The sequence below is a fragment of the Balaenoptera musculus genome, chromosome 20 (genome assembly GCF_009873245.2).
Source record: "Balaenoptera musculus isolate JJ_BM4_2016_0621 chromosome 20, mBalMus1.pri.v3, whole genome shotgun sequence".
NCBI lineage: Eukaryota > Metazoa > Chordata > Mammalia > Artiodactyla > Balaenopteridae > Balaenoptera > Balaenoptera musculus.
Window position 1 is genome coordinate 22,416,065 of NC_045804.1, and position 24,290 is coordinate 22,440,354.

The 24,290-nt window shown below is 56.0% G+C and overlaps 2 protein-coding genes across 32 annotated transcripts; one reads left to right on the forward strand and one right to left on the reverse strand.

Moving 5' to 3' along the window:
• Positions 1-4,643: 4,643 nt before the first annotated feature.
• RUNDC3A (RUN domain containing 3A) lies at positions 4,644-14,024 on the forward strand. Of its 5 annotated transcripts, none has more exons than XM_036835244.1 (11): positions 4,644-5,001; positions 8,630-8,745; positions 9,146-9,279; positions 9,466-9,551; positions 10,379-10,468; positions 10,582-10,662; positions 10,841-11,006; positions 11,119-11,276; positions 12,046-12,183; positions 12,298-12,404; positions 12,818-13,190. In XM_036835244.1, the coding sequence occupies exons 1-11, from the start codon at positions 4,895-4,897 to the stop codon at positions 12,835-12,837; spliced, it is 1,203 nt and encodes a 400-aa protein (XP_036691139.1). In that variant the 5' UTR covers positions 4,644-4,894; the 3' UTR covers positions 12,838-13,190. The 5 variants fall into 5 exon arrangements, with proteins under 5 accessions (XP_036691139.1, XP_036691136.1, XP_036691135.1 ...); XM_036835241.1 differs by lacking the exon at positions 12,818-13,190 and adding an exon at positions 13,426-14,024 and having other exon boundaries at positions 4,667-5,001; positions 9,143-9,279; XM_036835240.1 differs by lacking the exon at positions 12,818-13,190 and adding an exon at positions 13,426-14,024 and having other exon boundaries at positions 4,668-5,001; positions 9,131-9,279.
• A 637-nt stretch (positions 14,025-14,661) lies between these two features.
• On the reverse strand, positions 14,662-20,051 carry SLC25A39 (solute carrier family 25 member 39). Of its 27 annotated transcripts, none has more exons than XM_036837563.1 (13): positions 18,895-19,006; positions 18,503-18,605; positions 17,918-18,012; positions 17,726-17,785; positions 17,542-17,628; positions 17,185-17,318; positions 16,782-16,849; positions 16,514-16,638; positions 16,163-16,336; positions 15,725-15,834; positions 15,429-15,510; positions 15,270-15,350; positions 14,662-15,180 (listed from the first exon to the last, which is right to left on the reverse strand). In XM_036837563.1, the coding sequence occupies exons 3-13, from the start codon at positions 18,000-18,002 to the stop codon at positions 15,065-15,067; spliced, it is 1,122 nt and encodes a 373-aa protein (XP_036693458.1). In that variant the 5' UTR covers positions 18,003-18,012; positions 18,503-18,605; positions 18,895-19,006; the 3' UTR covers positions 14,662-15,064. The 27 variants fall into 27 exon arrangements, with proteins under 27 accessions (XP_036693458.1, XP_036693455.1, XP_036693464.1 ...); XM_036837560.1 differs by having other exon boundaries at positions 17,918-18,017; XM_036837569.1 differs by lacking the exons at positions 18,503-18,605; positions 18,895-19,006 and adding an exon at positions 19,884-20,051 and having other exon boundaries at positions 17,569-17,613; positions 17,918-18,017.
• Between the last annotated feature and the right edge of the window lie 4,239 nt (positions 20,052-24,290).

Consider the following 24,290-nt stretch of genomic DNA (forward strand, 5'->3'; position numbering starts at 1 on the left):
GGTTTCAGATGTCCTTGCTAAGGCTTTAAAATGTTAAATCCTTAGTCATGGTAGAGTATCCCAGATCAATATAAACTCTCCACTATCCAGCCTTATATTCCACTCCCTGACCCCAGCCCGGCACCCTCAAGATCTGTTCTCAAGCATGTTCTCCCAGTTTCTGCTGCTACGTTAGCCAGATCCTGCAGCATTTTTGGTGAACAACCCCTTTCTTCCCATAGCTGGGATAGTACTTCCCCACTTGTTCCAGGATGAGACTTGCCCATGGTCTAGAATCATGGAGTGGGGTCAGGATCAGATCTTGAAGAGAGCAAGTATCATCTTGTGAGGCATCTGCCTCAGGTGAGGACTTCGCATGTTACCCAGGCAAGGAGAAACTGCTCTCTTCCATCAAGGGGGAGAGGCCACTTCTCCTGGCCCAGTGGGTTCAGGATAATATGGGGATTCCAGAACAGATGTTTTCATACCAGGTCTCAGTGTCCTACTCCTTCCTTATCAGGGCCCTGACTTGGTGGGGCTTTAAATAAATAATCCTGCTATTCTTACAGCATTATGGGATTGATTTTCAGCCCAGTCAGCCCTACACAGGCTGCAGATAAGAGTTTCCTTGAGTGCTGCCCTAAAGGACTTCTGGGTTTTACACTGTACCCTGAGTTGATAGCTGATGTGAGTCTGTCATTTTTTTCTTTTAGCAATTTGAAGGCATTTACCAACAACTGACCAACTCCACAATCTTTGTAATTCCCATTTCCCTCCCATATCACAAATACTAGAGATACGCACAGGCAGTGCATCCCTGGATTCACCAGGGTGACAGTTTTAGTAATCTTGCTGGTGCTCTGGGTATCAGCACCCGCACTTAGCCCAGCAATGGAATCCTTGTTGCCATTTGGATGGTGAGTCATCCAATTCCAGAATCCCATTTGGAGGATCTGCTTCCTAGGACCACTTCAGATACCAACTGGGTTTTTTGGGGGGAGGGGCGGTCCCCCTAGGAATAAAACCTCAGTTGAGGATTTGAAGGATTTGACATTTGAGAGGGGTTTTTTTTGTTTGTTTTTTTGTTTATTTTTTGGGGTTTTTTTGTTTGTTTGGCCACGCCACGCAGCTTGTGGGATCTTTGTTCCCCAACCTGGATGGAACCCGTGCCCCCTGCAGTGGAAGCTCGGAGTCCTAACCACTGGACCACCAGGGAATCCCCCGTATCTGAAAAATGACGCTAGGAACTACCTGCAAGTGAATGGGAAGGTGACACAGAGAAGGGAAGGAAGCTAATAAAGGCTGTGCTATCAACCCAATTAAGAGTGTGGACAACTGGAACTTAGTCCTGCTGGGGACTCAGGGAGCCAGTAATAATGTGAGCCTCAGGACTATCCCACCTGACGGCTGAGAGAACTGGGGTATTTTTCCACCAATCCTCATCAGTTATTGCCTGAGGTTTGCTGAGGATGGGAGTGCCCAGCGTTTGAGTAGTGCAGGCTCCAGTGGCCAGAGAGAGCCCTCAGGTAGAGTTGCAGTTTTTCTGGCAGTTGGAAGTTCGTTCAGTGTACCCAAGCGCTTAGGGAATGTGGGAGGGATACTGACAGCATCTGCTACCCCAAGGGAGGAATCCGTTCACTAGATACAACAATGTTTCCACTAAACTGATAGCAATCCAATTCTGAGGATTTAGGTTCTTCAAGAATGAAGTGGTCACCTGACATGGTTAAAAAAACAACAACAGCCAACTCGGGTGCTGGCTAAGGGCAAAGTGAAAATGAAATGAGTGTTGGAAAAGGAGATTATAAATGTCAACTTCGACCAGTTACAAAAATAAGAATTGTAGATGCTATGGGTATTTGCTTGCTTGCTCGCTTGCTTTATATTATATACTCTGTATAGTATTATTTCCCCCTTCCTTATTCTGCTTTAGTAACTTATAGAAGGATTGTTGTTGGTAGTGAGCTTTATTATTTAGTCTTTAGGTTCCTCTAGAGGAAATGTGGCTGAACTCAGAAAGGTATTAACATCACCCAGAGATGGATACTGTTACTGCAGAGACTTTGCAACTCAACGTTGCAGGGGAGGGCGCTATAGCACCTTCACTTGTACCAAAGACAACTGCATCTTAATAGGCAAAGGCAGGAATTTGCTATTGTTCAAATATGTATAGAAAAGATGTGTGTAGATGCTGAGCAGCAAAAGGTCCCCCCTTTTTCTGTGCCAGTTACTTATTTCTTGCTTTTCTGCTCCAAATCCATTCTTCATGTCTCTCTGCTCTCCGATGCTGAGGGGTCGGGAGGACTCTACAAACTTGTTTCCCAGACTCCACTACTAACTGGCTTTCTGTTAGGTTCTACTAATAGAAAGCACTAGAGGGAGATGGAAGGCAGGGAAAGGAGAAGGGACGATATTCTCTTTGGGGGTTTTGTTTAGGGTCACCCTATCTTTGGCAGTTGGCTCCAGCCTTCAGCTTTTTTCTGCATTCTTAGAACCAGCTTTGTAGATGGCTCCTCTTTGTAGATGGCACCAGTGGCAGCCCACTGGTGGCTCTGGATGAGTCTGAGCCCCACCCGTGGGCTCCCACCTCTTCCCTTGAGTTCCCTTAGCCCTTGCTACTTTCTTTAGTTACGAGTTTAACTACTTCCACGTTGTCTCCATGTTCTCTTTCTCTTTTTGCTCTTTTGGTCTTCCCACTCCTGTGTAACCAAATCCCCTCTATTTCAAATACATCATGTGGTTTCTATTTTTCTAACTAGGCCCTATCTGGTGCACAAAATACCCTCAATGGTAGAATAGATAAATTGTGATAGAGACATACATTGGAATAGTATACTGCGAAAATGACTCTCCCTAACATGATGTTGAAAGAAGCAAATTGCAACTGAATTCATATAGTATGACTCCATGTCTACAAAGTTTAAACACCATTAAACTATATTTTTTATTGATGGATGTGTAGGTGGTAAAACTATAAAGAAAAGCAAGAAAATGATTATCGCAAAAGTCTGGATAGTGGTTATCTCTTGCGGGGATGGATGAAGATGAGATCTGGGAGAAGCATACGGCAGGTCCTGGGGTGTTGATAATGTCCTATTTCTTGATCACTGAGGTTATGACATAGGTGTTTGCTTTGTAAATATTCTTCAAGCTGCACATATGTGTTTTAGGTGCTCTTTTGTGCATCTGATATATCTTGCAATTGAAAAACAAAAGAACGAACATCACGATCACCCCTGGCAATGGGTCTGGAGGCAGGAGGACAATAAGAGGGGCTCCTAGAGGTGAGGCAAGAGGGAAACGTCAGAGAGGAGGGACTGAAAAGACTAAGTCTGAGGTCCCAGAAGCCAAGAATTGAGGCTGACGCTGAGTGAGCAGGAGATCTGTGCTGGGAGTCAGGACCTTCTTCCCAGCCCCCAGGGAGGCAAACCAAGGTTGGACATTTCTACAGGTCTTTCATCTCCTGCTCCTCTGTTTGTGCTAATGGAGGGTCCCTGCCTGCTGGTCATATTCAGATGTGGGTGCACATCTGAATCAATGTGTAGATGTCGACCTGCCACTAGCGAGCAGAGTAAACCCAGTGAGTGGGCAGAGTTGGTGAATGGACATTCTTGAGGCCAGATGGAGAAAATGGGTGGACCCCTTGTAATTGACACAGAAGAGCTTTCTGCGGGAGCTGGGGATTTCAGTGGTTGAAAGAGAACAGGCTAAACAGAGGGATGGAGCAGGTGGGAGCAGTGATGTGAGGGAGCAAAGGGTGGCTGGGAAGCCGGACTATGCCTCCATTTCCCCACCTTTCCCTAAGAGATGCGACCAGCCCTGTAAATCGACTATACTTAAAAAAAAAAAAAAAAAAAAAAAAGATGCAACCAGCTTTTCTGGCCTTGCAGAGAGGGTTGATGGCACCCTGCAGCAATTCTGGCAGCCAAGGGGTTAACCCCTCATGTCAGCTGCCTCTGGGGTGGTGTGAGGAGGTAGGACTCTGAGAAGAAGCAGTTACCTTGGCACCACTGTGGGCATCACCTCTACTGCTGGGAACGGCCACAGAGCCCAGGCCCTTAGCTGCCAGTCTACTCTCCACTCATCGTCCCGAGTGGTCCCAGGCGCTGGGCTCCTACGGCTTATTCTGGATTCCCCTCCCCCACCCTAGTAACTGTGGACTCCGCCGGCTGGTGCAGACAAGTCAAGCCAGGGCGCAGACCGACAGATATGCAGTCTCTGACTGCTCCTTGGTCTCCCGGGTCGGCAGCGTAGGGCCACCTGCGCTCTCTGGACGCAGACCTAGCCTGGCCTCGCTGGGAATGCCGAGACTGAATGGGTGGGGGGGGGCGGGGCCGGGATGAGGGTAGAGGAGGTGAGGAGAAATGAGAAATCTGAGATAGACACCACTGATCACAAGTCAGAAACAAGGGAGTAGAGGCGTCGGAGCTCAGAGACGCTAGGCGTGGGTCCCGGGCTCTGAGCATGGGGGTGGAGAACAAGCCAGAAGCCCCCTTTCTTCCTTCCAATCGCTGCCTCTCCCTGGGACCCTCTCCGCCCTCCCTGAGGCCCCGGCCCTCTCCCCTCCCCCCAAAATCCTACGTCCTCTGCGGATTGGTCCCCGGCCTGCCAGGGGCGGGGCCCGAGGACCCTGACGTCACCTGCCAAGGGGGGCGGGCGGCTAGGGAAGGGGGGGGTGACTGGCCCCGGCTCAGCACCTCGGAGAGCTCCCTCCCCTGCCTTGTTTTGCTCCGGAATCGCCGCCGGGGGAGGGAGCCAGGGGCCCCGGCAACAGGCGCAGCGGCTGGAGGATGGCCGTGGAGGGGTCGAGGGGTCCCGGCGGACAGAGGGCCCAGCCGTGATCCGGTGGGGGGGCCGGGGCGCCGGGCGGGTTGGGGGGGGCAGCTAGAGGCGGCAGCAGTGGCTACACATCTGGATGGAAGCGAGCTTTGTCCAGACCACCATGGCTCTGGGGTTGTCCTCCAAGAAAGCGTCTTCCCGCAATGTGGCTGTGGAGCGTAGGAACTTGATCACCGTGTGCAGGTGGGCACCGCTGGCGGGCGGGGGTGGGGTGGTCAGGAAGAGGCGGCGGGGCGGGCTGCGGAGACCTGGACTGAGCGTGCCCGCGGGAGGAAGCACAGCAGCCGCGGAGAAAAGGGAGGGAGCACAAGGTTAAGAGGAGCGCGTCCGCTATCCTCAGGCCCAGGCCTGGAGGGGGTTTGGAGGTCTGGTCCCTACCCTTCTAGGCCAAGCCAGGCCTATGCCCAGCCTGGGGCCTGGGGGTGAGGGGTGTTTAATTGGCACTGCAGCTTCCTGTGAGAACCAGGAAGTGACATTGTGTGTGAGGGGGAGGGGTGGGGATGGCTGGCTCCCTTGCTGGGGGCGGGAGCTGGGTGGGCAGAGGAGAACTGATGGGATAGGGGGATGAACGCCCTCCAAGCGTACCCTCACTCCCACTCCTGTCAGCCTGGCCTCTCTGGGGTGGGGCTTTTCTGGGAGATTTTCCAATGCTCAAATCCTGGATCAGGGATGGTGCCCTCCTCCATCTCTGGGCAGTTGCAGCCTATGGCAGGGTCAACTGGGCATGTAGGCAAAGTCCCTGAATCCGTCCAGTGAAGGCACGGCACTGCCCCTGCCGTGGGAAGGACTGAGGGCCTGAGCACAGAAGCCTGGGTCTCCTGGGTTCAAGGGGAGGAGATTGGGAGGGCAGAGCCATTGGTTCCTGAGGGTGGGGCTGTCGCAGTGTTGGGAAGACCTGCCCACTTTCCTGGGGCCAGGAAGTGAAGCTTCCCACTTCCCAGCCCTGCAGTGATTCACCCCCCCGCTGCCCTGCCGTGAAGCCAGGAATGGCCAGTCTCTCAGCCCCCACCTGCATTCATCTCTCCGTCTAGGATCCCCCTGCCAGCTGCCTTCTCCACCTGCAACCTCCCCTCTCCCCCATGCCGCCTCTGAGGGCAGGGTGCTCCCACTGCAGGGCTCAGCTGTCTTCCCTTGCCAGTCCCACCTGCGTGCACACTGGCCTTGGTCCTGCTCCTTCCCCCAGGAATCAGTGCCCACCTGATGCCCTGGCTTCCGTATCCTACAGCTCCTTCCAGGTTCCTGGGCACACACCCAACAGTACTGCGTCTGTCTCACACCATTATATCCCTAGTGCCTAGCACGGTGCTGTGCACATCTGACCTCTGTAAAAATGCCTGGAATGTTATAGAAGGAATGAGTGCAGCAATGGCCCAGCCCAAATGCGGTCCCCTGCCTCCACGCTCACCCCCCAAACCCTGCCAGTGTGGTGTAAAACACAGATGGTCCTAGGTTCAACCTCTTACTTCATCAGTTATGAGCTGTACAACCTTGAGGAAGTCTCCTAACCACTCTGGGCCCTGGCTGCCTCATCATCCCCATTGTAGATGTAAAAGCCACACCAAGGAGTGTGCCTAGCCCTGTGCCTGGCACACGAAAATCGCCCCGTCCCGATGCCATCCTTCCAGTCCCTCTCCTCTCGCTTGAGCTCCTAGGTTCCTCTTCCTTCTCTTGCCTGCCAGGACAGCTGGGCCTGTTGAGTGTGTGGGAAAGGGGGGAACTCCCCTTGGCCTAGGCTGCAGAAGCAGAGGTTCTGGTGGATTGAAAGTGTGCTTAGAGCTGGGATGTGAGGGATAGAGTTTTGGGGAGGATTGGGAGCATGACAAAGGCTCAGAAACCCCTCGGGCCCCTGCCGCCTCTTCATTGTCACGTGGTTCGCCTCCAGCTCCCAGAACAGTTCCCTTTAGCAGGCCGAGGGCTCCCCTGGGCCCTGGCCGCCCTGTCTCCATGGTAACGGGCAGCAGCCCTGCACCTCTGAGCAGGGAACACACCATGGGGCTCCCAGGGGGGCAATGACCAGCTGCAGCACCCCTGAGGACAGATGGCAGATGGCTGCCATGCTGAAACCAGCCGCAGGCCCCCACTGAGGTCTGACCCAAATGACCAGAAGAAATCACGGGGGCGGGGCTGCATAACGAAGCCCAGATTAATGCCCTAAACACAGGCTCCTTCTGGCTATCCCATTAATGGCCCAGCTCCTCACCACCCCTACCCCATGGCCTGTACTCACCTTCTCTCAGTCTTTCCTGGGATCTGAACCAAAATTTGATGAGACAGGTACCATTGTTCTTGTTTGCACCTGGGGAAAATGGGCCTTGGAGAGATTAAATGACTTGTCCAAGGCCACCAGGTATCACACGGACACAAGATTTGGGTCCACCCAGGCTGCCTCACCCTAGTGCAACTCCAGCACTGACCTGGCTCTGATCTCAGGCCAGACCAACTCTAAGCCCATAGGGAAGGGAGGAAGGTCCGTGGGCTTGGTTGTGCCATTGCCCTGAGAGCCTCAGAGGCCAGGGCTTGAGGGCTGGAGCACAGAGGGCAGAGGAGGCAGGGGTTGGTCGGGGCCTCGGTGATCCTGACATCCATCAGGAGGCCACAGATGTAGCAGAAAGAGCAAGGCCTTTGGAATCAGACATACCTGTTGACTCCTCACAAGCTGTGTGACTTTGAACAGATCAGTCAATCTCTTGGACCCTCAGTTACCTTATCTGTCCAATGGGGCTGCTAGTGATAATAAGAGGACCCAGGGCTGTTGTAGGGATGGATGAGATAACACACGCAGAGTATAGTGCTGGGCGCATCACAGGGCTTGATGAGCTTAGGGTAAAAAGGACAGTTCCAAGCAGCCCCCATATCCCTGGATACCTCACCCCTGCTATGCCACCCATAGGGGGGCCACGATGGGATGTTGGGAGCCATGTCTTCCTCCCTGTCCCAGCCCACTGCAGTGATGGCCGGTGGAGATTGCAGTCGTAGGGACTGCAGAGGGAGCTGAGGCTCCGGGCAGGATTGGAGGGAGGGACGGGGGCTGCTGTGCTCCAGCCTCTCAGCCCCATTGGCTTCCCTTGGCTTCCTTCCTCTCTGAGAAGCCAGGTGTCCGGGCCCCCAAGCCCCCTTCCAGAGATCTGCTGCCAATGCCCCCTCCCATCCACTGAGTGTGTCAGACCCACACCCTGCACCTCCCCCGGCCCAGTTCTGCACCGCCTGGTTCTGGGCAGCTGGTGTGTGGGTGGCCAAGCTAGAAGGAGAAGGGGGAAGGGGGGCATCCGTGTGCTGGGAGCCCACCTGGCCACCCATGCATGCCCACGCTCCATGTGCTTGGTGCCAACTCACATGCCCTGGTACAGGTGACCCACACCCCACCCCAGAAGGGACTGGAGATTGTTCCAGCAATAGCAGAAGGGAGCTTGAGGCAGGGGCACAAAGCAGCTCCTAACTCCTATCCGACCCCTACCCTTTGGAATGCAACTCCAAAGGGTGGGCAAGGAGGAAGGGGCTCTGGGCTAGCCCGCTGGCTCTAGGTGCCTCATCTTTCTACCGATTGTTTCATCCCCTCTCATACCTTGTTCCTGAAGCTTTCTTTCTCTGCCTCTCACCTCTCCTGTCACCCACTTTGTCAATCAGTCTCCCACCTGCCACCCTACTCTCCCATGTCACAGCCCTCTATGGGTCACTGTCTCCCGCCCTCTTTCCCTCTGCTTCCCCACTACGTCCGTGCTCTTGGTGGCCTCTTCTCTGCCTTCCTTCTACCCCCATCACCTTGTCTTCTCACCTGACACCCTACTGCCCCTTCTCCCTCCCCCTCGCCCAGGTTCTCTGTGAAAACGCTGCTGGAGAAGTACACGGCAGAGCCCATTGATGACTCAGCTGAGGAGTTCGTGAATTTTGCAGCCATCTTAGAGCAGATCCTCAGCCACCGCTTCAAAGGTGGGCCCAGGTTCCTGTCCCCACTGCCCAGCCCTCCCAACTCCCAGCCTTTGGCTTCCAGCTACCCCCCCTCTGATCTACTCTGTGGTTTTCTGAACTCCATCGTTGACCCTGGCCCCAATTCTGGACCATGCGCAGAAGCTCAGGCACAGAGCTGGGAAGAGGGGAGGGGATCTTCTGGGTACAAGACAGTGGGTGTCCACAAGCCCCAGCCATGGGCGTGCAGTTATGTGCCCTGTATATACATGCATGTGTGTGCACGTGAGTTTGGGGTAGGCACTACGCACGTGCATGGCTGCTTATACTTATGCATGTGTGTGCCCCATTACATGGACCCTCTCCAAACTCCCTGGTCTTGCTGAGCCCCCTCCCTGCCCTGGCTCAGCCTGTGCCCCAGCAGGTCCGGTGAGCTGGTTCAGCTCAGACGGGCAGCGGGGCTTCTGGGACTACATCCGCCTGGCCTGCAGCAAAGTGCCCAACAACTGCGTAAGCAGCATCGAGAACATGGAGAACATCAGCACTGCCCGAGCCAAGGTAAGTGGCCTGCAGTGAGCAGGGCCAGGGCAGCTGCTCCCTGCTCTGGATACAGGAGGGCTGCCTGTTCCTTGGTCCTAGCCCCTGCCCAAGGGCACTGGGGAGAAAGGCCACAGGAGATCCAGACCCAGTGGTGCACACTTGAGTCCCTTCGGGGCAGCAAGTAAAGGTGAGCGTGCTTTCCAGGGCCGGGCATGGATCCGGGTGGCACTGATGGAGAAGCGCATGTCGGAATACATCACCACAGCCCTACGGGACACCCGGACCACCAGGTTAGACCCCCTCAGTCAGTGTGGACCACAAGTCCCAGTGTGTACATTCATTGCCTAAACACACTTGATCCTTAAGTTCCTGCTGTAACCTTCAGTACCTGGACTACAATTCCCAGTATGCACTGCTAGCTTCCGGCTCCCAGACTGTCCACCAGTCAGCTGGGCCTGCAGTCCCAGAACACACCTTTAGCACCACCACCATCTCTTCCAAGTCAAATTCCTTATCTCTCATGAGCCCCAGCACCGGTCTCATGCACAGCTCTGCTCTTAGACACAGCTCTGGACAAGCCTCAACTATGTATCACCTTACTTGTTGGCCTTCCATGGCCTACAACACAGAGCCCTACCTGCTCCCCAAACAATAGCAGCAGTCTGTACTTGCTACCCGTGGACTCCAGAGCCCCAGGGGTCAGAGCTTCAATCCCTGCACTGTGGATTTTTAACTGCATTGTATCTCTAGCCTGTCCTCACATTTCAGAGTTCACATCAACATATTTTTGAGCATCTACTGTATGCCAAGCACTGATTTAGGACTTGTTTCCTGATTTTTAAGGATCTGGGTGACCCAGTACTTGGTGGGGAAGGGGGAGTTCTGAGGATGGAGGTCTAGTCTCAGGGCACACACGTTCTAATAGGTGGGAGACACAGGCGCTATCCCCAGTGGGCCCCAGTCTGAGGGGGGAGACAAGATCCACAGCTGAGGGGTGAGCAGGAAAAGGATACCTCCTTCCTCTAGGAAAGGTTGGTAATAAGCCAACAAGAGACGCCCTGAGGGGCGGGGCTCCTTGGGAGGATGCTACACCGCAGCCCCTCAACCCTCCCCGCAGACGTTTCTATGACTCGGGAGCCATCATGCTGCGGGAGGAAGCCACGGTCCTCACCGGGATGCTGATCGGGCTGAGCGCCATAGACTTCAGGTGGGGCCTGGGTGGCCGTGGCCATGGTGGGGGGTTGAGGTTGTTTCTCTGCGAAGGTCCGCACTCCCATCCCCTCATACCCGCCCCCAACCCTGTGGCTGCTCTGCCCCCAGCTTCTGCCTAAAGGGCGAAGTGCTGGACGGGAAGACCCCCGTAGTCATCGATTACACGCCCTACCTAAAGTTCACCCAGAGGTGAGCAGTCCGATTGCGGCGAGGGGTGCTGGGTGCGGACAGACGACGGCCCTGAGGGGCGGGGATGGCGGGAGACGGGCGGGCTGGGCGGCATCCTGGTTCCCCTGCCCAAGGGGGTGTGGCTGGGGCCGCGCGGGCGGGCAGGGCCGGCCGGTGCCCACTGCGCCCTCCTTCCAAGCTACGACTACCTGACGGACGAGGAGGAGCGGCACAGCGCCGAGAGCAGCACGAGCGAGGACAACTCGCCCGAGCACCCGTACCTGCCGCTCGTCACCGACGAGGACAGCTGGTACAGCAAGTGGCACAAGATGGAACAGAAGTTCCGCATTGTCTACGCGCAGAAGGTGCGCGGTGCGCGGCGGGGGCGGAGCGGGGGTTGCTTAGAGCCCGGCAGAGGGCGGGCGGCCGCGGGGACCCTCTCCTCTCGCCGCCCGGGCTGAGCCGGCGCCCCCGCAGGGCTACCTGGAGGAGCTGGTGCGTCTGCGCGAGTCGCAGCTGAAGGACCTGGAGGCGGAGAACCGGCGGCTGCAGCTGCAGCTGGAGGAGGCGGCGGCGCAGAACCAGCGGGAGAAGCGAGAGCTGGAAGGCGTGATCCTGGAGCTGCAGGAGCAGCTGTGAGTGCCGCCGCGGCCCTGACCCCGGTCCTCGGCCACCCCGACCACATCACCCCAGGGAACCCCCGCCATCGCCCCCATTGACTCTAACGCCACCTTTTCCTGATACCAAGCACCAGCATCAAACCCCTGAGTCCGTCACCGCCACCCCGAGATCCACCCCCCTCCCCGCCGCCGCGACCTAACATCATTCTCGACATAAGGCCCCCCACCAACCGGCTCCCCACTTCACCCTCAACTACCTGACATAAGCTAGAATGGCCATTGAACAGTACTCCTGGGACCCCAACATTACAATTAAGGACCTCTAATTAATGTGACTCAACGACCTTCAACATGACTGCATTATTCCCTCTGTTCACCACTCCTCCCACCGTGACCCCTGACCTCACCCCTACCCATCCCTCTAACGGTTCCCCCTGAAACATTTTCATCACCCTGTGACCTCCCAGCATGATTGTGGCACCCCATGACTCTTCATGGTTCCCACACTACTCTGCAGCCACCTGCCCATCACCCTGACCGATGCCCTGCAACATCTCATTATTCCCCTAACCCCCAGCACGAGTGCACTAATTCCTGTCACCGCCGTGGCCCCCCCAGTACCCTCCACTGACTCCCAGGATCTGCCCCACTGATCCTCAGCATTCATACCCGTTTTTGCTACCCAGGTTTCAACCCTAACCCCTCCCCCCACCTCTTGCTGAGCCCCTCTTCCCCACTTCTGCTCCCTCTTCCAGCCAGGCCTGACTCCCCCTCCCCATCCCAGGACAGGTCTGATCCCCGGTGACCATGCTCCCCTGGCCCAGGGTTCCAAGGACCTCACCACACGCCTGGTCAACCAATGGCCATCACTGGGAACACTCAATGGGTCCGAGGGCACCAACAACCCTAAGCTCTACCGGAGGTAAGCCCCAGGCAGGCTTGGCTTGGCCTCAGTGCCGCTCCCTCCTCTACCAGGGAAGAGGGGCACTGGGGCCGTGGGCCTCTGCCCACACACCAGCTCTCTGCTTTGCCACAGACACAGTTTCATGAGCACGGAGCCGCTGTCGGCTGAAGCCAGTCTGAGCTCGGACTCCCAGCGCCTGGGAGAGGGCAAGCGGGACGAGGAGCCCTGGGGCCCCATTGGTGAGCCCCCCAATCCAGCACCCATCCCGGAAGGGCTGAGGCCAGGCCTTGGGGCTTGTAGTCAGGCCCTGGCCACTTCCCTCATTCATTCAACTCTTCCCGAGAGCCTAGCACAGCAACTGAGAGCTTGGTTTGGGGCATCAGGCAAATCCCAGCTGCGCCTCCTCTGGTTGTGCGAGCTTGGTCACTGATTCCACCTTGCTGAGTCCTTCTCATCTGTAAAATGGGGATGTTGTTTAAAATGATCACCAGTGTTGGCATATGGTGAGGGCTCCATGGCTTTTGGCATCATGACATCCTCAAGAGCCCCGCAAATCCTCAGGGAGTTCTTCGCCTAACTAATTTGCTCTTATCTCATGCGCTCTGTGAACCAGTCGCCTGACCATTGTTTCCCCCTTTTCTTTGGCTGCCAGGAAGCTCAGAGCCAAATTAGTGGCTCCCTTCAAGAGAATGTCCAGGACTTCAACGCATGCATTTTGTGTTGCCCTCCCCCTCTGGCTTCACCTTGGTTTCCCACCCTAGTTTTCCCGGTGCCTGGACTACCTGTCTTTTCTTTCTAAAAACCACACTGTACTGGATGGCCCTAGATCTTCTTTGACACAAGGCAGGCTATGGATGTGGAACCCCGCCACACTGTTTGTGATTGTCCGTGTGTCTGTCTCCCCACCAGACTGTGAGCTCCGTGAGGGCAGGGACTGTGTCTCGTCCGTTCTCTGTATCCCCCGTGCTTGGAACGGAACAAGTGCTCACCGTGTGTTTAATAAATGGAGAAAGAGAGAGGATGAACCCTCAGGGGGAGACAGAGACATAAACTGACGATTACAATACAGTGTCCCCAGCTCCCTGCATGGAAAGGGGCAGGTTCTTACCAGGGTTTAACTGAAAAAGGCAAGCGCTCCAGAAATGAGGAAGGTCTCCGGATGGGTGACCTGAGGGCTGTCCCTTCACCGCCTGCACCTGTGCACACCCAACTCGCACACGCAGACCGGTTGGCCCCGCCTCACCCGCCCTCTCTCCCCAGGGAAGGACCCCACGCCCTCCATGCTGGGCCTCTGCGGCTCCCTGGCTTCCATCCCCAGCTGCAAGTCCCTGGCGAGCTTCAAATCCAACGAGTGCCTGGTGAGCGACAGTCCCGAGGGCAGCCCGGCACTGAGCCCCAGCTGAGGAGCGGCATGGGCGGTGCCAGCCCCACCTGCCGCCTTTCCTCACGGTCCCCCAATCCAGGCCACCCTCCAGAGAATGCTGCCCACTCAGCCAGGAGTCTCTCGGGAGACACCCTTTGCTTCTAGCCCGGTTCAGCTTCTTGCCCGTGGAGGCAGGAGCTGCCAAGGGAGGCAGCTTGGGCCAAGAGGCAGGGGCACCGGGGCCACAGGGAGCCCTCAGGAAGCTTATTCTTCTGGTGACCCCGCTGCCTGGCTAGCTCCCTACCGGACTCTCCTTCGCTCATCTCCCCGCCCTCCTCAGGAGCTGGTGGCCCAGCCTGGCACCGCCGCCTCCCATGCCTCTCCTGTCTGTCCCCGTGTATGCCCCAGAGTCACTCCTTCCTCAGCCCCCAGACTGGGGGGGGGGGCGCGGGGGGCAGCTATGAGGGTAGCAGGCAAATAAAAACCAGAGGACTGAGGGCAGCCTTGTCTGTGGGGGGACTGGGACAGGGCCCTGTTCTGAGGTTGGCAGAACGCGGCGGGGCTAGTGCTGGGCCCGTAACCAAGGTGATGCTAGACCAGATAAAATCAGGTGTGCCCCCCTGGGAGCAGACTGGTCAGAGTAATTCAAGAGGTGGGTGGCTTCTATATGAAGTGTTGTAAATATTAGGTCAGCCCAGGGAAGGACCAAAACATCTAAGGACCCCTTCAACCTGATACTCTTTGGTAACTCATTTACCCCAGGCAAAGAAGATGCTGGACATCCTGGGTGGCAGGATGGAGAAGGCCTGGCAGGTCCCCGTTTCCCTTCCATCATCCTGAGCAATGCAGCTTCGGCCTAGAGATCCAGACCCTTCCATTAGCCCAAAGCCTGGCAGTGAAGCCACCCTCCCTCCTGGGTTGTCGCTTAAGTGTACCCTTGGGGAGAGGTCTCACCACCCTCTCAACTCTGGGTCCTTATCCCCACCTGCTCTCACTACACTGTGGGAGGGATCCTCTACATGGGTGCCACCTGGGCAGCCAAAGCCAACATAAAGGTCCCTTCCAGGCCTCTTCTGTGCAAATCACTCACCAAATCCTGCTTCCCACCCGCCCCAGAGACCCCCACAATCAGAGGCAGTGGAAAGAAGTTTATCATCTTTAGACTCAAGGAATTAACAAGGGTGGGTGCAGACTATGCCGGGCACAAGGTTTTGCGGCTCCTGGGGGCAGGCCCAGCTACAGCAAACCCACAGGGAAAGAAATGAGGGAGAAGTTAGCAAATTTGGTCTTGAACTTGAGGGGAGGGCGTGATGATTCCTGGGGCTGGGGAATGGGGAGCAGCAGGAAGAAAGTGGTCTGAGAGAGGAGGGGTCGGCGTGGGCCCAGAGGGGCAGCCCCCTACCCCTGGGGCTCAGAGTGGGGAGGAAAGAGAAATGAGGCCCCTCCCCGCAGTGCTGAGGAAAAGGCACTTGGCTCAGTCTCCTCCTGCCCCACTCCCACCACGGATGAGGTCGGGTCCTCGTCCCCTCATTCCTTTCAAGGGCCCAGAAACTGTTCCTGGTTGAGCCTCTGGAAGAAGTTTTTGCCGAACTCATAAGTGCTGATCATGATGGCGCAGGACGGGGCGGCCTTGATGATCCTTGGGAGGAAGCCTGCGGTGGGAGGGGGAGGCTGGGGTCAGAGGTCGGGTCCCAGGGAGCCCCACCTCCACCAGGGCGTGGACACACACACAGACGCTCACCTGCAAAGAGGCCCCTGGTGCCCGACTCGGCCCGGATTCTCCGCAGCAGCAGCCAAGTGGAGTCCGCGTGCGGGGGCGTCACTGCAAACCAAGGCGAGGCCCTGTAAGACCCCGCTGGGACCCCGCCTGCCCTGCCCCGCACCAGCCGGGGCCCCTCACCTCTCACAGCCTCCACCGCTCCTAGCGCGACCTGGCGCTGAGTCTTCACCACATCGAAGGGTAGAGTCAGGATGGCCGCCACCTGGTGGGGTGGGGAGAGGGCTGGTCTCCATTCCCAGGACCCCCATCGCTTGCACGCGGCCAGGGCCTGCCAGCCCCAGCTAGAGCTTCAGAAGGGGAGGGGGAGCGCGCTCCTTGACAGGCAAGCAAGGACTCTTTTCCGGAGCGTCTGCAACGACCCTCAGGTCACCCCAAGGACACCTCTACTGGCCACATTCCCAGCCTGGTCAACTCACCGTCCCTGAGATGCCGCCAGCCACAAAGCTGATGCCCACGGAGGTCTGGTCCTTTGGCCTGAGCCCACTCAGCCAGCTCTTCACCAACTCATAGTTGAACCAGTACAGAGCTTGGGGGCACAGGGGTTCACTCATTAGAGACGGGAAGGGCAGTGGGATAGGCCACGAACCTCCCACCTTTCACAGACCTACATCACAACCACTTCCTCCCAGCTACGAAGTCTGCCTGCCACGTGCCAGTTGCCATAAAAAGCCCTCTGCAAGAAGTATCTTGTGAAAACCTGGGTGAATATCCCGCCTGCTGGGGCCCACTTCACAGATGAGATGTTCTTGGCTCAGAGAGTTTACGTGACTTCAAAGTCAGTAGTAGCAAAGCTGGGACTTGGCTGTAGACCTCTTGGGCTCCCTTACCCCAATCCCTGCACCCCTGGTGCCTACCTGAGAAGGGCACATCCCGAAGGGCAGTGGGACCCCAGCCCAGCCACAGTGAGCGCCAGCCGCCTTGAGCCACAGCTGCTCGGACGCAGGTGCCCAGCTCCCGGTATGACAAATGCCGAGCCTGCAGCTTTGTCCGCACCAGCTCCAGGGGACTGATCACGCTCACGGTGCCCACTGCGGGGACCAGGGGGAGGGGTCAGTTTACAGGTCCCAGGGGCAGCCTGCCCAGAGTCTGGAGGCCTTGAACGTCCCCCCCACCCCTAGGCTGGCAGAGGTTGGAGCTGGGAGTCCAGACTGGGCTCCAGCACAGGTGGGGTCAAAGGGAGGTGGAAAGCCCAGGGCTGTGCTCACGGCGGGCCAGTGCGCCAGCCACCATGGGTGCGTAGAGATCAGAGGTCAGGGCTTGACCACACAGGAAGGCCTTGAGTTGGTCGTAGGCGGTGAAGTAGATGGCAGTGGCCGGCACAGTCATCACCCTAGGGGTGTGAACAGGTTAGCCAAGACTCCCCAAAGTTCCCAAACCTCCCAAGCTTCCCCTGCCCCACCCAGCCAGCCAACAGGGGAGTAAGGGGTCAGTGGGGTATCGGGCGAAAGCAATACGCAGAACTGGGGTACTCACAGGGTGGCTGGGAGGCCGCTCCACAGGGTCCTCGTGCCCTCATGTCTCACAATCTTCACAAAGGCATCCTGGCCAAGCAGACACCAGCCCAGGAGGGAGGATGAACATGAACAAGGCTTGTGGCGGGGCTGGCCCAGGCTGGGCCCTAGCCTGATGCCCTCGCTCCTACCCAGTAGCCCCTCAGGCCTCAATACATGGTATTCCCTATTTGGCTCCAAACAGACTCCTATTCACCCTTCAAAATCTTGTGATGGCCCCACCTCCTCAGGAAAGCCCTTCCTAAACTGAACTGGCCACCCTTATGTGCTTTGCGCTACCCGTTCTTTCTTAGGTCTGCTGCCTGACCAATCTGAATCCCTCAGGAATGCCAACAGACCCAGCTAAGGGCACAGCTGCTCCTCACCACGGTGCCAGTGAAGCGACTGGGGTCCTGAAACCAGGTGGCACAGCGGGCACCATTTGGGCACAGGTACAGGGGCTCTAGGACACCATTGCAGTACAGGAGGCATTTCCCTGTGGATTGGAGAGAGGAGGGCACTGGGGAAGGGGAGGGGCATTAGCATGACAGAGCCCTGGAACCTCACAGGGAGGTGGTGAGCTCCCATCCCTGGAGGGCCAGCAGAGCCTGGGGTCCCTGGGCGGACGTTCTTGTGTAGGACAGAGGGCTAGCTAATATGATCTAGAAGCGTGTGCTAGTCCGTGGCTGTGAGGCCCCCATGTGCCCTGGAGAGACTGGGACATCCCTCCCCAGGACACTTACAGGTTCCCCGTGGCATGGGGCACTCACATTTGGCGTAGGAGAGGCTCCAAAGTCTGGAGGAAGACATCAGCTCTAAAATACAAGGCACTACCTCAAGTCACAAATGTTCCCCACCTGCCCCAGGGACCTCATCTCTGGGGATCCCTGGCACCACTCCCTATTGGCTCCAGGGTCAGACACTCACCACTGGCCACCAAGGGGCGCTGAGACTGCAAGCGTACCTTCACCACGTCCAGGGGGGTCACTGGGGGAGGAGGGCAGGTCTGAAAGCTCCTTTCAGGACCCCGCCCCGACCCCTCATCCACAGCCAAGTCATTTCTAATCTCTGGTCTGCCCCAGTCCCCAGCTGCCCCCACCCCACCATCCCAGGTCTTACTGAAGAGGGAGGTGACCACGGCCCCAGTGCCAGATGCCACCATCTGTTGGAGGAGGCTAATGCCTCCAGGGTCCTGGTCAGCCATCTTGTAGCTTCTGTTCTGAAAAACAAACGTCAGTCAATTGGAGCACAAAACCGGAGTCAGGGGTAGGGAGAGAAAGGATGCAGGGGCTCTTGGGGACACTAGCTGGACCCTCGCCCCACTCACTCACTATGAGTTTCGCATAACCACTTTTTATAGCAGTTATTGTCAACTCCACCTTGCCAGAGGGGAAAGAGGCTCAGAGAGATGAAGTGACCTGCCCAAGGTCACCGTGGGAGCAGTTAGGAAGGAAACTGGGAGAGTCATCCATCAGTTAATGGGCTGTAATGACCCACCGCCATTCCTCACCCTCGCCACACGGGGTTACTGTGCACCTCTTCAGTGCAGGTGCCCGGGTTGACCTGGGGGCCCAAAGATCAAAACGCCTGAGCCGCCCCCCTACGCCCCCAACTCCAGCAACCAGCCCCAAGGCGGGCGCATGCGAGCCTCGAGTCACTGGACGTGGAGAGGTGGAGCCCGGCAGGGAGGGAAAGGTAACAAACCTGAGGGCGGCGAAGGGTCCGTCCACTTTCTGGGACTGCAGGCGGGGGTGCCCAGCCCTCCCCCGCACCCGTCCTCCCGAGGCCGGAGGGCCAAGCCCCGAACCTGGATGGGAAGGACAATCCCTCTGCTCCCTCTCCCTCAAAATCTCTTTCTCGGGGGGGCCGGTCGAGAGTACGGGAAGTAGGGATGGGGAGACAAGATCGCTCTTCGCCCCTCGGCGACACTCTCTGTCCTGGCCCCGCGCGCAAGGGGCGCCCGGTGGGGCCGACTAGGTCGGCCAGCGACTCCCGGTCCCCAGCCAGGCCCGGCTCAGGCTCCCCGGGACCCCCAGAGACCCGACTCCCGCCTCCGCCCCCCGCCGGACCCACAGCCCAGGTCCAGCCCCGCCCACCTGGCTCTAGGCCGGTGCTCGCGCGGCGCGGCGCCCGGGGCCGAGCGGGCCCATATCGGCTCCGCGGCCGGGGCCAGCTCCGCGCGCGCTCGCTAGGCACCAAGGCCGACTCGGAAACTAGACGAGCCCGTCCCGCCTCTGGACGGCGCCGCGAGGCCCCGCCCCCCCACGGGCCGACCGGCCGCCTGCCCGGAGTGAGGCCGGCCCGCCCACTCGCGGCCTCCTCCGGGTCCCGCGCTAACCAGGCCCCGCGCCGCGGGTGCCCCGCCGGGCCCGCGCGCCAAGGTCGCAAGTCTCCACGCCGCGCTTGACCTGGCGGCAGCACCGTACTTGACAGCGTATTGTCGCCAACACCACCCCACCAGCATCCCGGCCAAGCGCTGCTCCCGCAAACTTTCTAGACGAACGTGGGTAAAGCACTCTCCCCATTTTCCTCATTTGTTTGGCGGCGGGGGTTTGAATCAGTTCTTCCAAGGCCACGGGGGGCGATGAAATAGTGCTGGCAAACATTAACCCATCGGGCTCTTTGCTGAGGTTTTACAACTTCACGGCGACCGTATCAAACAGGGTCGTTCCTATTTAACAGACAATCCATCAAGACTGCAACTGCAAATCCACTTGACAAAACTGAGGGGTACCCTGCGGGTGTGGGTAGTGAAGTTGACGACTAAGTAACCCGGGCCAGGCAGGCTGGACAGAGAGGAAAGGCTGGCCCGGGAGCCGGGAGACGTGGGTTCAACCGGGTTTAACCTGGGCTTCGTCCCACCTCCCTGTGACCCTGGGCAAGTTACAACACCGCTCTGGGTCTCGGATTCCTCCTTCGCACAGGAATACGATTGAGTAGGGGAGAAGGGGACTGACATTTCTGTGTTGGTGACCCTCACGAAACCTATTTCTTCTACGTCTCAGAACTTCTAGAAGTAGATCATTATTAACCCCGTTTTACAGAAGACGAAACTGAAGCTTAAAGTTAAGAACTGGACAATTACCTCCCCCGCACCACATTGCCTCCCTGGGTGACAGGTGGGCGTTAATCCTGGACGTCTCTGATCCCTCTTCTCAGGAGCCGCATTTCTGTCCCGGGCCAGCCCCGCACCCGAGACCCCATCAGCTGCCTCACTTTTAAAACTTCCGTGCGGCGAGAGTGTCCTAAGAGAAAAACGAACAGCGGCTGCGAGCCTGCGCCTTTAAGAAGGGTAGGCCGTGACTTTGACGTCACCAGCTCTTCCGCCCCTCACCCCCAGAATGGTCGCCTCCGGGCCTGGAGTCGCCCAGCCAGCCGGTGCACGCCGGGTTAGCACGTGGGTTCCAAGGGGCCAACCGTATGCTTTCCCTGAGAAAAGATTTTGCGGCTCTCCACCGCTAGGAAGCCCGAAATGGGGGGCGGGGAGTGACCCGTGAAGTGCTGCTGATCTAAAGGGCCCTGAGAGAAGGCGCCCTTTACATGCCCTTCCCATACCAACTGAATTCTGAAATGACACAAAATAATTTTATAAACTGACAGGGCGAAAACCCAGCCCCTATTAGGGTCCTTTACTCCCTCAAAGTTATGACTTACACAGTTTCACAGCCATCAGCCAAGAGATAACTCCCCCCCATTTTACAGAGGAGGAAACTGAGGTCCTTGTGTGTAATGACTCCTGGTGTGGAGTAGAATCCAGACTTCTCCTACGCACTCTCCCATTTTTCACATGAGAAAATGGGGACCCCAGAGGTCAAGTTGCACCAAGATCACACAAATGAAAGAGCTATAATTCAAACCCCCTCCTACCTGAGTCCAGAGGATCTCCCATCCCATCCCATTCTCAACCAGGGCTCTCTGCTCCCTGCAAATGTTTACTCAGGCCTCAGGCCCCAAGAACTCTTAAGATACAGCTTGGTGGGGCTGCACCACTTACCTGCCTCCAGATCAGAGCACTGGGAGGGCGGGACCTGGTTCCAATATGGGCTGCCTGCTGCAGCAGCTGTGGGACCTCCTAGCAAGTATCTAGAGTCCTTTAAGCCTTCCTTTCACCCATTTATAAATGAGCTGATGGGGATCAAAATACCCCTGCCTCATGGGAATTTGAGGATGTAATGAGTTAATAGCTCTAAAGTGCTTAGAGCCCTGTCTGGCACTTGGCAAGCAGTCGGTGACCATTACTATTATTATTGATTGCCCCCCGCCCCACTCCAGGACCTGTGGCACAGAAAGTTCTGGAAAGGGTCTTTAGAGCAACCAGGATTCTGGTCCCACCTCTGCCTCTAAATGCAGGCACAGATAGTCATAACTCCTTACACGCCTTCTTCCCCAGAGCAAAGTAGCACAGCCAGGAATCAAACATGGTGACCTCTGAGCCTCAGTTTCCTTCACAGTAGAATGAGGGGCTTGCACTCCATTTCTGGTTTTCTTCTTGCAATAGGATGCCTTTGAGATTTGTCACTACACCTCAGTTTCCTCAGCTGAAAATAAGGATGAGTTACCCATCCTGCTAATTTACAGACTCTTAGCTAAAGTCATGTCTGTGAAAAGCTGAGTCGACAAACAGTTCTGTAGTCCCACCCAGAGCTGAGTAGATCTCACTCCCTGCCATCCCCTACATGTAAATGCTTCGAGGCTGAGAAAACCTTGGTATAACCAAAGGCCAGCATGCTGGCAACAGTCTGGGCAGAAGGGAGAAGTTATCCACCACTGGAGCTGGTGGAGGTGTCGTCCAAGGATGATCATAGCGACTGCAGGGTGGATCCAGAGCCTTGAGATGCCCATGAACCTGTGGGGCTCTGGCTAGACTGGCCTGACCTGAGAAGCAAGCCTAGAGGCCTGAGGAGGAGGCGGCCACTGTCCTGGTTGTCTCAGCCGCGGTTCACGCTGACCACGCACCCAGTGGTCCTTCTAGAGGCAGCATGTGGCCATCACCGGCCTCCTTGTCAGATGGAAAAACAGAAACTCCTTTAAACTGTAAAAGGGGAGGAAATAGTACCAGCCCCAGGGATTATCTCAGGGACTGATGGACAAGTCCTTGCCTGGCAAGCGAGGTAAACAGAAGATAGTTTATTGTAAGGCTTAATTCTTCCAGGGCAAGCCCCAGCTTGCACCCCCAGGGCCTAGGAAGACATTTATGGGGCTGAAGTAAGGCTCCGGTCCCTCCCGTGGACTCTACTAGCACCTCTGAGTTCAGGGCCTGAACCGTTCCCACCTAGAGGTGCCTTCCTGGAGGCAAGGCCCCAGGCTGCAGGACCACTGAACCGGAGAAGATAAATCCAAACTCTAGGGCTCAAGTTAAATGCCAAGTCAGATCTTTGATTGGGCCCTGGGGGCAGGGAGGGGTGGGGAAGTTATAGAGGACTTTATTGTGACAACTGGAGAAAACTGAATAAGGCCTGTATAGTTGTTATTACTTTATCAACATTAAATTTCTTGAGTGTGATAACCATACAGTGGTTTTGTAGGAGAACGTCCTTGTTCTTAGGAAATGCACACCGAGTGTTTAGTGGCAAATGTCTGCAACTGTCTCAAATGGTTCAGCAAAAATAAAGAGATAAAGCCAATGTAGCAAAATGTGAACAACTGTAGATCAAAGTGAAGGGTATATGGTGCTCATTGTACCATTCTTGCAATTTTTCTGAAGTTTTAAAAGGTTTTAAAATAAAAAGTTGGTGGGGAAAGGGATTTCTCCCTCTGAAATACATATATATTATGTATAGAATCAGAAAGCAACAAAGCTGGGGATTCCCTGGTGGTCCAGTGGTTAGGAATCGGGGCTTTCACTTCGGTGGCCTGGATTCAGTCCCTGGTCGGGGGAACTAAGATCCAGCAAGCCATGCATGAGAAAACAAAACAAAAACAAAAAACACAACAACAAAGCTATCTTTTTTTTTAAAGTATTTATTTATTTAGGCTTCGGCCTGGTCTTAGTTGCGGCAGGCAGGCCTGCATGCGGGATCTAGTTCCCCTACCAAGGATCGAACCTGGGCTCCCTGCATTGGGAGCACGGAGTCTTACCCACTGGACCACCAGGGAGGTCCCTGTATTTTTTTTTTTTGAAGGTTAAAAAAAAGAAATAAATGTAATAGCTAGAATCAGCCCACCCAGGGAAAGGCCTCTCTTGTCTCCCCCCAGCCCCTGCCTAGCTTGAGAAGATGAGCTGGGAAGTTTCTGGACACCCAAGTCTTCATTGGGAGCACCCTGGTTGCGGTCTGAGGAGGTGGCCTCCAGAGGTGAAGGGTCCTGGCTAAGACTGCAGAACTGCCTTCCCCCCAACCCCCAGCCGGATGCCTGGAACTCTTACTCTGCTGGGGAGTGTGGATTAATCTACCCCCGAGGAAGGCAGTTTTGGGCCATAGCTATCAAAATTCCAAATGCCCAACCCTGTGACTCAGCCAGGCCACTTGTAAGCATTCCTCCCTGATTGGCTTGCTCATGTGCGAAATGACTCGCCCTTACCGTAGCCCTGTTTGTAACAGCAGAATGCCATGCAAAGGGACTGCCTGACAATATCCCCATATAACAAATACCACCTTGAAAGGGATGCTGACCTCCACCTCCGAGTGTAAAACAACCTCAAAGGTAAGTGTTAAGTTAAACAGCGGGGCGATGGGGAATATGCCGGGCAGTTGTTCTCGATCTGAGCTCTACCGCCCCCTAGGGGAAATTTGGGGAATTTATGAGGCCATTTGTGATTGTCACAAGATCAGAGCCCCTGGCATTTGATAGAGGTCAGGGCAGGGATGCTCAATGTCCTATAAAGTGTAGGACAGTCTGACATTAACAGGGATTTATCCCCGTACACCTCGCGGCTTTCCTCTGTCTTTCTGGACAACCACATACAGTCGTCCCTCGGTATTCACGGGGGATCGGTTCCAGGAGCCCCTGCAGATACCAAAATCTGGGGATGCTCAAGTCCCTTATATAAAATGTACGGTGAATACAGTCGGCCCTCTGTATCCGCGGGTTCCACATCTGCGGATTCGAGAAATCTGTTGATGATTATCCGACCTCGAAGCCAGCTCTATTTCACCCATATCTTTCTAAATGGTTTTATATTGATAATCTATAGAATTTCCCAGGAATAAAACTACCATGCAGTCTTCAGGAAGATGTGGCTTTGTCTCCGTTAGAACTTTACCAAGGATCATTCACCATTCAGAACATCTCATCCTGTTGGCCACCTGGCTGGTGTGAGCTGAGTTACTAACAAAATACTCCAGCGCAGAGCCTCCATTTCCGGTTCTCCGTCGCCAGTGATTCATGGGCATCTGCAAGCTTCTGTTCTCTCGTGGAGTCAAGCCTGAGCTTTTGCACACAGAAATACATATTATTTCATTCTAAATTACTTTCTTTTACTTTTCCTCTCTATTACAGTTTGAATTTAATACAGATTTTTTTAAACGTGCATAGGAAAATTACACTCTGTGAA

Bases quoted from the DNA above. Each gene is read 5' to 3' on its own strand.
- RUNDC3A (XM_036835240.1), top strand. From the start codon at position 4,895: ATGGAAGCGAGCTTTGTCCAGACCACCATGGCTCTGGGGTTGTCCTCC. The intron at 11,007-11,118 runs GTGCGCGGTGCG...GCGCCCCCGCAG, and splicing joins GCATTGTCTACGCGCAGAAG to GGCTACCTGGAGGAGCTGGT. The intron at 12,405-13,425 runs GTGAGCCCCCCA...CTCTCTCCCCAG, and splicing joins GGAGCCCTGGGGCCCCATTG to GGAAGGACCCCACGCCCTCC.
- SLC25A39 (XM_036837557.1), bottom strand. From the start codon at position 18,002: ATGGCTGACCAGGACCCTGGAGGCATTAGCCTCCTCCAACAGATGGTG. The intron at 17,319-17,541 runs GTAAGTGTCCTG...CCCCTTCCCCAG, and splicing joins CCCCATGCCACGGGGAACCT to TGCCCTCCTCTCTCCAATCC. The intron at 15,511-15,724 runs GTGAGTTGACCA...CCACCCCACCAG, and splicing joins CTGGCGGCATCTCAGGGACG to GTGGCGGCCATCCTGACTCT.